This window comes from Trifolium pratense, linkage group LG3 (assembly GCF_020283565.1).
Source record: "Trifolium pratense cultivar HEN17-A07 linkage group LG3, ARS_RC_1.1, whole genome shotgun sequence".
Taxonomy (NCBI): domain Eukaryota; kingdom Viridiplantae; phylum Streptophyta; class Magnoliopsida; order Fabales; family Fabaceae; genus Trifolium; species Trifolium pratense.
In genome coordinates, this window is record NC_060061.1 from 8,452,623 (window position 1) to 8,467,969 (window position 15,347).

The 15,347-nt window shown below is 31.5% G+C and overlaps 2 protein-coding genes across 2 annotated transcripts; both read left to right on the forward strand.

Moving 5' to 3' along the window:
• Positions 1-423: 423 nt before the first annotated feature.
• LOC123915913 lies at positions 424-8,319 on the forward strand. Its single transcript, XM_045967190.1, has 2 exons — positions 424-691; positions 7,957-8,319. The coding sequence occupies exons 1-2, from the start codon at positions 494-496 to the stop codon at positions 8,182-8,184; spliced, it is 426 nt and encodes a 141-aa protein (XP_045823146.1). The 5' UTR covers positions 424-493; the 3' UTR covers positions 8,185-8,319.
• Positions 8,320-10,299: 1,980 nt separating this feature from the next.
• On the forward strand, positions 10,300-15,090 carry LOC123915914 (protein HEAT INTOLERANT 4). The gene is made up of 14 exons (XM_045967191.1): positions 10,300-10,674; positions 10,908-10,946; positions 11,050-11,103; positions 11,196-11,259; positions 11,378-11,436; positions 11,852-11,976; positions 12,092-12,151; positions 12,801-12,859; positions 13,124-13,203; positions 13,322-13,360; positions 13,766-13,828; positions 13,940-13,987; positions 14,071-14,199; positions 14,674-15,090. Exons 1-14 carry the CDS (start codon positions 10,483-10,485, stop codon positions 14,719-14,721), a joined length of 1,059 nt encoding a protein of 352 aa, XP_045823147.1. The 5' UTR covers positions 10,300-10,482; the 3' UTR covers positions 14,722-15,090.
• Positions 15,091-15,347: the final 257 nt, after the last annotated feature.

Consider the following 15,347-nt stretch of genomic DNA (forward strand, 5'->3'; position numbering starts at 1 on the left):
TTTTCTGGTCCTAGTTCTATATGTGGTCAACCAACTGATTTCAATTAAAAATAAGTTCTTAATTAAACTTTTCCTAAAATAAATTATTTACCAATTATAAGTTGGTTTAATAGTGATTGACGCTGAACTTAGTAGAGAGGACCACAGTTTCATACTCCGCAAATGCAATTGGGATGAGTCTGAAATTACTTGAAAGTGAAACTGACTCCAGAACCAAATTAGTCGGTTCAGTGGACCGAATTCCAGTTGCGTAAAACAAGACAACAAAAAACAATTTATTTAAAAGAACCGGAGTTTAATTTTTAAAATGAATAATTTTTAATCATATTTTAATTATCATCTTCTTAAAACAAAATTAAACAATAAATAAATCTACTATGTGTGGCAAGTGGCAACCACCGTTATACCATTACTACTACTCTTTGAAACTCTCACTTCCAATCAACATTCAACAATAACAATTTGTGTTTGTCTCTTCTCTTCCACACACTATATGTTCAATTTTGGAGACGAGTTTGTCTTGGAGAGTTTCAGAGTTCCATGGCTTATATGTATTCAACTTTTAGTATTTCTTCTTTTACTTGCCTTCCTTTTTTGCTTCACCATCATTGTTTCAGATCACACTGTTCATGATTCTTCTTCTACCCTTCATTCCACTCATGTTGTTACCAACCCCCTTCAACTCACACGGGTACAAACTTGCTCTATCTTCTTTCTTTATTTATTTTTTTATTGCATGACTCAGTTGATTTGTTGAAGTTCAAAGTTTTTTTTTTTGTTTATTTTATGAGAGATGTAGGTGTGTTTATTTTATTATTATTATTGGGGTTTGGATTAATTAATGATTATGCATTAGTTAAATCATTGAATTAGATTTTACTTTTAAGATTGATAACTGTCTGATCTAATGGACAATGGATCCAACACCACTCATGAAGTGGTCCACTCTTGTTTGGGTTTTTTATGTTAAGAAAGTTAAAGTTTTAGGTGAAGAACTTTCATTTCACCTAGTAGTAGTTTTTAGCTTCACAAGTTCCATTCTCATTTCAACACAAACTATTGTTTTCCATTTACATCTTAGAGGCATATAAGGACGATTTGATGACTGAGGTGGATGAATTAGCGAGTGAAGTAATAAAAATTTAGAAGTTTGATTTTCACTCTCACTAAAACAAACAATACTAATTACTAACATTAGCCGTTTAGAAAAAATGTAGGAGTACATTTTTTCTAAAGAATTGACCTTTGAATTGGCGCTCATTATGTAAATAAACTGTCTTATGAATTGTTTCAAAAAGAGATCAAATCTGAGTACTCGCGGTCAATTCGACCTTCACACTCAACATCATTAACCATTTGAATTTAATTGCTTGTTTTGTTTTATTGTTAGTTTACTTATTTTCAAATTTGATGATCTTTTAGATGTTTAAATCGGTTGAATTGACATTTCTAGACATTGCTTGCCAAATGTTGATAAAGCCAGAATGAGACCCGGATTTCCCCTATAATAGAAGTTAGTGTTGGAATATTTTACAATATTCCAATAATATTATGTGGGCAAATATCTTTATATAATTATATTAGCTATTTATCAATTAGGAGCCTTAATTGATTAAGTGATCAAATAAAGTTAAAAGGCTAATTAGATTTCTATTTAGAATTAATTAAGTAATTAATTAATTGGATATGGGCTCAATATGAGTGGATGTCAGGATGGCCCATTTCGGAATAATGGGAACCCTAATTGGTCATCACCTTATATATAGGCTATGGTCCCCAATATACCGGACACACCGCATATCGACTCTTCTCCCCATCTGAAGAGTCCTAAAGGCATAAGGAGTCCTGGTTGAGGAAGAACCACAAGCCAACGGATGCTCGTCGTCCGTCTCTCTCTTTGTGTTTCAGGATTACAACGGTTAGTTCATCTAATGGATTCGTCATCCAGGTATTCCTAACACTAATCTTTGATAAATCAACATGTCGTAGATCCTGTTTTATATACATGCTCATATGTTTATTTGGCTTCCGCACTAAAGTAAGATTATGGTTTTAATCTTTGTTATGAGAGCATGTATATTGTTAATATTAGATTAATTCCAACAAGTGGTATCAGAGCGGGTCTTCATGGTTGATTTATTGGGATATGCTGAACTTAATTTGTTGTTGTTCACGATTTGATTTTTCGGTTCTTCCTAAATTGAATTTTGTTTGCTTTTGGTAACCGAGTGAATTTCTGATTTGGTCGGAACCTGCTTGTGAGTGTTTATAAATTTGGTTTTTTAACTTGTAAACATATAAGACTTATGAGTTTAGGTGAATTTTTCCTTCGGAGGTATTAACCATAAATCATTCAAGTTGGGAGTTATATTATATATATACTTTTTGGTCAATTGGTAGTAACCACATATTTTGCTGGAGATTGTAACTTACCGTTTTCTTCAAACTGTACGAGATATATATATTCAAGAGAATCATCCTATATTATTTTAATTATCAATATATATGTATCTCAAATGTGAAGATTTTCAGAAACAATTAAGTGATGAATCCAAATCATGTGGAACCGATTTGATTCATAATTTTTTTTTTTTTTTTTTTTGGATCGTATAATGTGTTATACTCTTTATTTTGGATCCAGCTTGCGGCAATTGAGTGGTCACTCTTAAAGGAATAAAATTATAATTGTGATTAAGGAAGATTTCACAATTTTTTTTCCGTGCTTATCCGATATATTTGACTATTAAAGAATTTTGTGGCAAATTCTGTTTGTTACCATAAAATTTAGGGCATCAAATTTTGGATTAGGCGTTTATTTGTTACTGACCGTGTGCTAAACATGTGCATAGATGAGAGTATGACTTGAGTTTTTCATTCATGCTTATAAGGGATCACTATCTTAACAGTCGCCAATACTGTATTTTTGTTTATGTTCTATTTGTTGGCTAAGCATAAGGATTTAAATTTAATTTTGGTTATTCAGTTTTTCAAATCAAATCAAATATTTACAGTTTGTAGCTTAAATAGGGATTTATTGATTTGAAATTATAAATTGATTCACATTAAATTTTGTACTTAAGGTTTATTTTGAGAAATAAGGTATATGGAGATTTGGTATACATATTTGATTATTATATTTTTGTATAAGACTAATTGCAGTCAAATAGCAATTAATAAGGATTCTCAAAATATTTTGATCCAATTTGTTATGTACAGAAAATAAAGTGTTTGATTCTTTAAATTTTGGGAAAATATAGATTCTATAATCATTTGTTTATTTATAGAATATAAAGTTTTGTTTCCCTCTATTTTGGAAAATATCATTCTAGAATTATTTGTCTATTTGTTTAAAGAATCATTGAGTATATGAATCAATTGTGGCATGAATATTTTTTGGTATATATAAAGATTTAATTTTTATTTAAAATTAAATATTTGGTTTATAGCATGATTATGATGTTTGAGTTTATTGTTATTCAGTTTCTACAATAATTTTCTTTTATCATGCTCTTCGGACATATTTCATGTCAATTTCAGTTTGCTTGTGAGTTTGTTCTCACATTAAGGGATGCCGAATAATCTTATGATTATCATGCGGTGTCATAAAGGAATACAACCTACATTTTTTGTGGGTAGTGCCTTGTAAATTTAAGACTTTCCCATTTGATTTAATAAATTGTCAGGTGATTTTGAATGAGTTGGTTGAAACAACAAGTTGCAAAAGTAACCTCTGTTGCGTAGATTTGATTCAATTAGAATCACATAAGGATGTATAAAATTATTCATACAAACTATTTTGGTCTACCAAAAGGTAGACACAGTTCGGCCGAATAATTACATGCATATATATTCAATTTATTAAATTGTCTAGTAATTTTGATTGAGTTTGTCGAAACAAAAAGTTGCATAAAGCAACCTCCGGTGCGTAGACTATATTCAATTGAAATTATAAAAGATGTAGTATGAGATTATTCATGCGAGCTGTTACAGTCGGCCAAAAGGAAGACGTGCAGTTTGGCCGAATAATATACATACTTGTGATGGTAAATGTGTAGTAATTATTAAGTTTATCCATGTGGGTAATGGTTGGTGTCAAAGGCGCACATTATCTGACAGGACTTATTACCAACATTTGATCATTACGTTGAGAGTACCGCTTGCAGTTAATTCTTACAATCAAAGATTGGGGATTGATGGTGCGTTTGGTATCTTGTTTGTCTTATAATTTACAAATAAAGTTGAGCATGTCTCTATCATAATTTATTGATATGCCTAATAAAGACGTGTTAGTGTAAATCCATATAAGTATTTAGTGGATTGCATTCACACTTATAACGGTAAACATGTGACGATTATAAGGATTTATTATTTTTTAATATTGATCGTCAATGTTTGATCATTGTCATGAAATACCACTAGCAATTGATGTTATTTTTAAGGGCTTGACATCAATGGTGCATTAGGTATTTTGGTGAGTAATTTTTTTAGTTCTGTATAAACTAATATAGTTTATGTATCTGCAAAATTATTTTAGAATTTTAAATTCTTAAAATTCTAGCGCTTAGAAATAAAGGAATAACATTGTGTTCTTGGATCTAAATTTATGTCAAGATGGAAAAACTCAAATTCTCTCACTATTCGGTAACTTTAAAGTGAGACTCAAGTATAAAAGGCAAGTATACTCCGAATGACATAGGTCATGATCATAAAGTTTTGAATTCCAGAAATATTTGAGGTGTTATTTGAGATGACATAATTTTTGTCATGTTTTTCTTTGCTTAAATTAAAGTGCTTCTAAAGCAATAAGGTGAAAGGTAATCTCTCATTGGAGAGATACTATTTCATTCAGATTATTAAGCAGACAAAATATTAGGAGCACATTATGTAAATTAATCTTGCTAAAGCGTTGTGGTTTCGACAATCAGGTAACTTGGTTGAAAATTTAGCATTTAGTGTTTTATTTGCACAATTAGTCTTATAACTATTAAAGTTAGAGATGATTCTTTAATAGAATTATTTCATAAAGTGTGCAATAAAGAAACAGTTGAAGCAAGAGAAAATAAAATAGTGCTCATTATGTAAATACCTCAAAGGATAAAGGCAAATAAAGAATAATAAGAAAATTTGATCTAAACTGACAAATTTCCAATGATGTTGAAAGACACATCAATCTGGCGGGGAAATAAGTCGGTGAAGATTGATGGTTTTTTCAACTATTTGTTAGTTTTTTGTTATTAAGTTATATTTGTATTTAAGAGACAATTTGGTGAATCATCATGTGAATTAAGTTTTGTTTTAATGTTATAAATTCTTCATTATTATTTTAAACTAGAGATTCAATTTGTTTTTTTTTTAAATACAAATATTATTATAGTCAATTTAGTTATGACTTGTGACAATCTAAAATTGTTGAAAATTTTGAGAAATATAAACTTTGGTCCCATGTTAATGAACATTATGAGACGGAAATTGCAAAATCTCTTGAAGATATTGAGTTTGGGGGAGAGATATGGTAAAAGAACAAAATTGAGTGAGGAAGAATTGATTCTAAATCAATTCATATAGTTACTATTTATATAGTAAATTTGGGTTCTCATAAGGATATTAGTGTTCTTTCTCTCAATTAAGTTAAGAGATTAATTCATGAAGATCAAACTCAATACCTTCAAGAATTAAAGTATGATGTGTTATAAAAGTATTGACTGCAAAGAGAATTCATGTTCGTTTTGTTTTGAAAACTCTATTAAGACAGTCACGACACTTGTTACTTATTATAGTTTTTGGAACTAAATAAGATGGATATCAAGATAGTGTTTCTTAATGACAACATTAAGAAACACAATAAAGTGCAATCAGATGAAACTTTATGTCAATAGACACAAAGTAGATAATGTGCAAACAAAAGAAATCCATTAATTTGTTAAGAAAGTTGTCTCATTATTGATACCACAAAAGTCTCATAAGGTGATTGTCTCATTTGGTTTTTGAGATGTATATTATGGAGAGTTGTGGATTATACAGGTTCAGTGGGAGTATGTTTATATTCCAAATTTAATGTGTTGAATTTATTTTATTTAGTCAACAGTGATATATGATTGTTGTGCAAAATCAAGAAATCACTAACAAAAGTTTAGTGACAAAAGATCTTGGGCACATCTCTTTTGTATTGGGCATTTTGATACTTAGAATTCTCAATGTATCATTCGGTTATCACAAAAGAGTTATATCAATAAAGTTGAAAATAAATTCGACATGAAAGTCAATAAACTAAGGAATTGCCTTAATCATTAAGGGAGACTATTTAGTCTCAATTATTGATCAAAAGAAAATCTGGAAATTTAGAAAATAAAGTATTTTTTTCATATGCTTTAGCATTAAGAAACTTATATACGGTCTTACTTATACACATTCGGAAATAGTGTATATAATAAGATCATTTGGCAGATACTTGAGCAATTCTAAATTTGAATTGTTGAAATGTGGCAACCATAAGGATTGTTATAGAGAACGATAATTTGTGCTCACATATCGGAGATCTAACAATTTGGAGATCATTAGGATGTTCGACTCCGATCCTTTTAGAATGTCTATATTTAATGGACATTCTACCTCAAGAAATGACTATTGGTATTTATGTCACTTGGTTGCATAAAGTAAAAGGTTTTGAAAGACAAATTAAGTTATATGGTGACATAAATTAGTCGGATAATGTTGTTGTTGAATGATAGAACATACAAAGATAAAATTTATGCTAGCTGACTCACTAATCAAAGACGTGACACCTAAGGTCTTTCATATTATTTTTGTCACTAAGGATGTCTTGGATTAGTGGGAGTCTTTAATTTGTTGTGTTCTAACTTTGGTTTTTGATACTGATACAGATTTTGTTAAGGTTTTCTGCAGAAATAAAGTTTGAGGTTATTATTGTTAATAATCGGTTTTGTATCATTGGTGCAAATATTGAATTTGCAAACTTCAGTTTGATCTCACTAAAGTTTTCAGTTGGACCAGTTGGAAATAGGCATGATATAGAGATCACATTGCATGAAATTTCCATGCCACTCATCCATATCAGATCTATGTCGTCAAGTACATTGATGTGGTGGTCGTCGGGGTTCCGTCACGTTATACGTCAGTGACGACAGCCGCGGTGGTCCCATTATTGGTGTATGAGATGGACCAGATTGTAAAGTTGAAATCTAAAGATAAATAGCATTCGGATGCGCGCCTAAGGAACAATGATATAATTATAACGATATGTAGCCCAAGTGGGAGATTGTTGGAATATTTTACAATATTCCAATAATATTATGTGGGCAAATATCTTTATATAATTATATTAGCTATTTATCAATTAGGAGCCTTAATTGATTAAGTGATCAAATAAAGTTAAAAGGCTAATTAGATTTCTATTTAGAATTAATTAAGTAATTAATTAATTGGATATGGGCTCAATATGAGTGGATGTCAGGATGGCCCATTTCGGAATAATGGGAACCCTAATTGGCCATCACCTTATATATAGGCTATGGTCCCCAATATACCGGACACACCGCATATCGACTCTTCTCCCCATCTGAAGAGTCCTAAAGGCATAAGGAGTCCTGGTTGAGGAAGAACCACAAGCCAACGGATGCTCGTCGTCCGTCTCTCTCTTTGTGTTTCAGGATTACAACGGTTAGTTCATCTAATGGATTCGTCATCCAGGTATTCCTAACACTAATCTTTGATAAATCAACATGTCGTAGATCCTGTTTTATATACATGCTCATATGTTTATTTGGCTTCCGCACTAAAGTAAGATTATGGTTTTAATCTTTGTTATGAGAGCATGTATATTGTTAATATTAGATTAATTCCAACAGTTAGATGTAGCAATAATTCATGTTTATTAATTAGCTTATTTTTCATTGTGAAAAATGTGTGTGCATATTAACAGGGTATGTATTTTGGCAGGGGGTAGAGAACCTGAGTATTAAAGGGGAGATAGCAACAAGCACAGAGATAGTGAGAGTGAGAGAAGAGATTTCAGAAGGGGAAGCTTCATCTCTGTATTTCCTTCACCCTTGTTATTATTTCAAATTAGCAAAAGTGGCTTTTCTAAAATGTTTTGGCCTAGATTCTATATCTGAATCAGAGAATCCTTCAACCCAAAAGCATAGGGGAAAAAAGAAGGAAAGTTGACAGTGAAAACTAAAAGCTATATATGTCTGTTCATTATTATGACATGGATAAAGTATCTCATCATTTTTTGGTACATTAATTGGTTTCCGAGTGCATGTTTAATATTATGGTAGGTTGATAAAATTATTGCGACTCACCGTGATACCAAATATCTGCCCGAATAATTTCGTTAAAAGTGATTCACTTTGGTGGTTGTTTACTTGGACGCTCTCCCATACTACGGGGGACTCGATTTCCCACAGTTATCGCATCCACATAGTAATCGATGGTGATCGTCCGATTAAACATATATGGCTGAGATCATAACCTTTATTTTTTTGACAAAAGATCATAACCTTTATTAAAATGTTATATTTAAATTGCTTTAATCACAGTCATCTGATCATAAATCAAAGGTCCGGATTACCTACAACGTGTAAGTGCGTAAAACAGCTACAACAGACAATCCGAATCCATACTATAGTATTAGTAGCGTTTGTGTGTCTGTTTGGTTATGCAATGACACAAATTAGTTTTTAATGAATTCATTTTAGCTAAAATTGAGTTTAAGGTAAGATGATTTATGTTTAGGTCTACGAGTCATAGTTCAACTTGCAAATGTCAATATTGCAAGGACGAACATCTTCACCATGATCTTCACAATTGTGTGTAAGTTTCATTGATGTTTCTCTCTCATTTCCAGTCTAAAAATAATAATTTTATATTTAGATAAGTTCATGTTAAAATATGTTGACCAATAAATATAAGTCCAAAAATCAATTTTAAAATAAAAAAGCTCTAAAATTTAACTTAAAATTTAAAATAATTCTAAAATCATAGTCAATTTTATAAAATATATCAAACTCAATAATTCTACACCATTATTATGTCTTCCCCAAACAGTAGGATCAATCATACACATAATCATCTCTCTTTGTGGGGGAAATGAGGACAGAGGACCCCTCTTCCATAGTGTATAGTGTATAGTATCGTCTAAAAAGACATGTCATTATTGCAAAGACCTTCCGCTCTATGTTTGGTTGGGTTGAAAGAAAGAGGAGAGAAAATAAAACACGATACCAATGCATAATTTGAATCATTAATATCTTTAATTTTCTTTCATGAGAAATTATAAAAATTTAATATTGTGAAAATATTCAATGAGACAAATCAAACAATATCTTATTTGCTAATATTTGTCTTTATACATTAGTAAAAAAATATGATCAAAATAAAACTAAAGAATTTTAACACGTCCATCACTTGAATGCCAGACAGTATTCCGTGACCTAAGTAGCGGACAAGGGTAGTATGATAATTTCGTAGGGCGCACCAAGAAATCAGTACGATCTGTTTTTTTTTCTCGACTAAAATGGCCCATCATATCCTGCCAAAGAAAAATGGCCCATCGTATTTATGGATTTGGCCTCAAGTAGAAGTTAAAGTGTGATTTTATTTTATTTTAGCCAAATATTATTATTTTATAATTTAGGGTTAAATATGCAAAATGTATCTGTACTTACGAGTCATTTGAGTTTTAGCCCCTGCATTTTAAAAACATTTCATTTTGCCACTGCACTTTCATTTTACTTTAAAAACGGTTCCCAAACCTTTTTTTTTTGTTGAAATGACACATTTTTGCTATCTGTCACTGTTGACTGGACTTTAGAGTTGATGACTCATTTAATTTTGCAGTGAATCGATCAAAATACCCTTAAATAAGTAATTTTTTAAAAGTAAAATAAAATTGACACATAATGAAAAAATGTGTCACTTCAAAAAAAAAAAATTGGTTCAGGGACCATTTTAAAAGTAAAATGAAAGTGCAGTGGCAAAATGAAAGGATTTTAAAATGCAGGGACTAAAACTCAAATGACCCGTAAGTGCAGGGACTTTTGCATATTTAAGTCTATAATTTATTTTGAAATTCCGTCTAAAAATATAGTAATTTATTTTGTTTTTGCGACTAAATATCTATCTATTAATTAATTTATTTGTAATAATAAGCTTGTTTTTTAAGTAAAAAAAAAAAATGCTTGTTCTGAATTTTTACACACGGTGCCGCAAACAAAAATAAAAAAGCAGCAAACAATTGCGTTGTTTTGACGCTTAAAAAGTGAAGCGTTATTTTAACGCTTTTGATTTATTTATTTGTTATTTGTTATATAAATAGCGTTTAAAATCTCGTCTCTCTCATCTGAATTTTGAATCCGGATCTAGCGCCTTCGATTTCACCTCTTCAACCCCTTCCAAACCCTATCTCTTCTCCGTTTCTTTCTTCTTCACTCTTTTCTCTGTTCATTCCAATTTCAACACACAATGAGGAAAGGTGCTAAGAGAAAAACCAAACACACCGAAGAAGATCCAAAACCTCATTCCGAACCTGCTCCACCTACCGCCACTGCTTCGTCTCAACAAAACGATAACCAAATTACCAAACCTAAACCTAAACGTCAAAAAACCGTAAAACCCCAATCCGAACCTGAATACTTTGAAGATAAGCGTAATTTGGTTCGTTCTTCAACTTTAATCAAACGCTGCTAATGTTATTATTTTCAATTTTTTATTTTATTATAATTTTTTATTAAATTAGCTTTTAATGCTGAAGAAGAATTGTTATTTTATTTATTTATTTATTATTATTAATGAATGTTTGCTATTTCGTTACTACTTGGAAAAATTGTTATAACTATTTAGGTTTTTGAATAAATTAATTAGACCTAATTGTGATTTTGATTTTGCAGGAAGATTTATGGATTGAAACATTCCCTGTTGGAACTGAGGTTTGTTGAATTTATTTGAATTATTATTTTATCCTATTTATTTATTTATGAGTTGATTGTTTTGTGTTTTTGTTTTCTCACTGCTTTTTTGTTAAAATGCCAGTGGGACCAATTGGATGCTGTGTATCAAATCAAGTGGAATTTCTCGAACCTTGAAGTGAGTATTGTGGATGTTTGGATTTTCGTTGATGATTTGTGCTTGAGTGAATTGCTGGTGACATTGTGATTTTTGTGTGTGTTTGTGTTCAGAATGCATTTGAAGAGGGCGGTTTGTTGTACGAGAAGAAGGTTTATCTCTTTGGTTGCACTGAGCGTAAGTATCTATGTTTTCATCACTCGTGGTTAGGCAACTAATTTGCCTCGTAGCCATTTTTAGCCCCCAATTTAGTGATATTTAACTTACATTGTTCTTATGCATCCTGTCATTGCAGCTCAACTGGTTTCATATCAAGGGCAAAACAAAGTTGTCTGCATACCTGTTGTTGTAGCTGTGAGTTCTCAAACTGAGTTGATCAAACTATATTTATTTTGAGTTTTTTATTAAACATGGATGATTCGAGCTTCCAAGTATGCACAGTACATTAATAATTCTTGTGTTCTGACCTGACATTGTTAGACTCACTGAACTGGCCCCACCCGATGGGAAAAAGTTTTGGTTACTGTCGTTGGTCATAACTTGTTATAGTTTTTTTCTGTCTGTAATTTGTGTGTATTTCCTCGTGGGACCTTGTTTCTTTCGTATAGACATGAAGTCATGTCATATCGTTAATGATTTAGTTGTTAATTAAGGTGTTATTTGAAAATATTAGTTTTACATTGTGAATCAACCTTTCGCCTTTGTTGATCTGATTTTCTTTATACTGTGATTTTAATTCTAAAACTATTTCCACTTCTTTCTGTAACAGGTTGTATCACCTTTTCCACCATCTGATAAAATTGGGATCAACTCAGTTCAGAGAGAGGCTGAAGAGATAATCCCCATGAAGCAAATGAAAATGGACTGGGTTCCATACATTCCTCTGGAGGACCGGTATTCATCCTAATTTGTTTATTTTTTAATTTCAGTGGTTCCTTTGGTAAATTGTATTATAGATTGTTCCTTGGCTGCCTCTTAACTTCTGTAAATAATTTTATGTGTTCAACAGAGATAGCCAAGTTGATAGACTAAAGTCTCAAATCTTCATCTTGCGTTGCACCCAAAGAAGGTATAGTTTTATTCCCTTTTTTTGGCCTTTCCTGTCAATAATGTTAGTGTCCTTTGGTCTGATTTCTATTCATATTTTACATTTAAATGCCACATAAACCATTAAATATATGTATGTACATGTATTATATAGGTAGTTGCATTATACCCTTTTCCCGATTGTACCCAACAACTATTGTTACTATTTTCAACCTACATTGTTCTTTAGTCCTGAAATAATGTTATAATGGCAAGTATGGAAAGAAGAAATGCATAATAATACATTTGTTGGGTCTATGTAAAAACTGTTCTGAAAGTAATTGCATGCCATCACTTATATGTAGCAAATTACGTTCATTTGTATATCTCTAATAAAAAACTATTGTTCCTAAAAAGTATTTTCCCTTTTCAAATAGTCTATAACTCCCTATCTACTCTCCATTATAGAAAAATTTCCATTTACCATGGTTTCAATCCATGATGGGAAAATAGATTCAATCTCTGAAGATCTATAACATTAAAATAAACGAATGTGGATACATGGAAGCTTAAAATGAATGTTGGGAAAAGTGATAGTTTACTTACCACATTGATATTTCAGCCATTGTAAAAAAGGTTTTAGCCACTTATTTGATATATGCCTTTTGACCTTTGTTGAATTTGTGGTACAGGTCTGCTCTAAAACACCTGAAGTTGGATAGATTAAAGAAATATGAGTACTGCTTGCCTTGTAAGTTTCATAGCTTTTAGAATGTTATTGTTGCTCACATGCATATGTACGCTAGTTCTACTAACTAGCGGAACTAGCGGATGAAGTTAATAAAATTTGAATAAATAGTTCAATAAAGTGAGAATGATGAATGGTTGCGGATTGTAGTATTATTTGCTTTGTCTGTTATAGTGCTTCATTTTGTATGAGGCATACTGGTTCATCATCAGTTGATGTTTTTATTATTTTTAAGATAGCTGCTTATGAGTGCTATTCTTTCCACAGATTTCTATCAGCCATTCAAGGAAGATGAATTTGAACAGAGCACTGAGGTTCCAATAATATATCCAGTTGAGCCAAAGCCGGTAATTATGATTTAAAAACTATCCTATAGGATTCTTGGGGTTGATTGCGAGATGGTTATGAAAATCATTTTTCTTTATGTAACTTATATGCAACTCATGTATGTATTGCTTGTTGCAGGTCTTCTGTGAATTTGATTGGGAATTAGATGAACTTGAGGTAATGAATTCACTGGATGGTGTGTTATTAAACTTGCCTGATGTGTAGCAGTTTAGAAATTATTATCCTTCTACAGTTTATAATAGCCATTTTTCTGAATGTTGCTATTATTCTGCAGGAAGTTAATTATATTCTGCCTGTTATTTTTTCAGTCATTGTTGTTTGCTCTAAATGGCTGCATGTTACTATGTTATTGAGTTCTAGGAAATCTTAACTCATCTGTGGTGTAGGAGTGAGATTGTTAGACATGATTAAAGAAGTTCTTTTATTTGTCACTGTCTTTATGTGTTTCGATGTTTCTTCCCCTACTTGCTTTTCTAATAGAGATGGTTAAGTTAAGGGCAAGCAGAACTATAACAATAATAGTCAAAGGTCTCTTACACTTGATTGTTCTATATTCTGCAGGAATTTACTGATAAGCTTATTGAGGCGGAAGAGTTAGCAGCAGACCAAAAGGACGCCTTCAAGGTAAAAAAGAGATATTTTGTTGATTGGTTATTCATAATTTTCATGTCTTTTAAATAACAAGTTAGGCTGATCCCTTTCTTTCTTTCTTTCTTTCTTTCTTTCTTTCTTTAGGAATTTGTCAGGGAAAGGGTTCGGGAAGCAAAGAGAGCCAATAGAGAGGTACTTTTTGTGATTTGTGCTGTTGGGCCACTGCACATATTATGTTACTTTCTGCTTTTTTGAACCTTCTTTTTATCTTGTAGGCAAGGGAAGCACGGAAACAAGCCATTAAAGATATGAGTCCGGAGACTAAAGCTGCATTTGATACTATGAGATTCTATAAGTTCTACCCTGTTCCATCTCCAGATGCACCTGATGTGTCAAATGTTAAGGTAGGTAGTTGAGCATTCAAATACGACCTTTTCCCCTTTTTGGTATAAAAAGTTCACTGGATCAAGAGATGATTACAAGTAGTTAGTAGGATAAGATATTCTCCTTACAAGGGGGAGTTCAAACATAAGAACAATGAAAATCAATGAAAAAAATATTCAATCCCTCAAGTTATCTTTAGAAGTCCTTGAAAACAAAATACCAGGTGCTTTTTTTTCCAAAATATACACCAAGTTATTTTCCATATTGGATCCTAAAAAAAAAAAAAGTAGTAACAGGCTATAGTGAAATCATGCAAGTTATTTTTGCTTCTTTTCCCCTATAATTTATTGGATGGACATGGTCATATTCGGAGCAGAATGACCGTTGGTATAGTTTATTACACTTACTCCCTGAATTTCTGTTTATGTTCACAAATAGAATGAATTTTACTTGCACTTACAATTTGCTGATGATATATTTTTCTGTGTTTGCAGTCTCCGTTCATAAACAGGTATTATGGAAAGGCTCATGAGGTTCTGTGATTGGCTCCACATCAATGGCAATTTTCTTGGCCTGCTTTGCTTTGCCAGTATTTTATTCTATATGAAGTTTAGGTGACCTCTTGGCGGCTCTGCCAAATTTTCTTTACCGATGTAATAGTCTAAAGGATCATACAATGTAAAGTTGTAGCTCAGAAATCCTAGAAAAGTGAACTAGGTGGTGAGGGTAATTGAGACAATGTTTATGACTTCCATTTTGTAGAGAATTTCTGAGCACAGCTTGAGCTGCAATTCGAATTGCTCTTAGCTCTGTCTTGGTTTTCTCTTAAAGAGTATTATTTTTTCCTTCAAATTAAATGTATGACAGTTTTGATTTAGGTCTATGATAAAATAAATTTTAGTTTCTTTTTATTTTCCTCTCATCTTTATCTGCCGTAATTGTGACAGTAGTTTTTATTTATTTGTTTGGAAAAAGAAGTCAATTGTCTTCTGAAAGGAAAGCTAAAAACAACTATACAAGAAGCATAGAGACTGTAAAATTAGTGGAAGTTGGAATATTTTTGTGAAAAGTAACTCATTTGGGGAGAGGTAATATTCTTGTGTTTGTTTCACAAATACAATTAATCTTAAAAACTTAACCCTTTCAAATAAGTCATTTTTTAAACTCT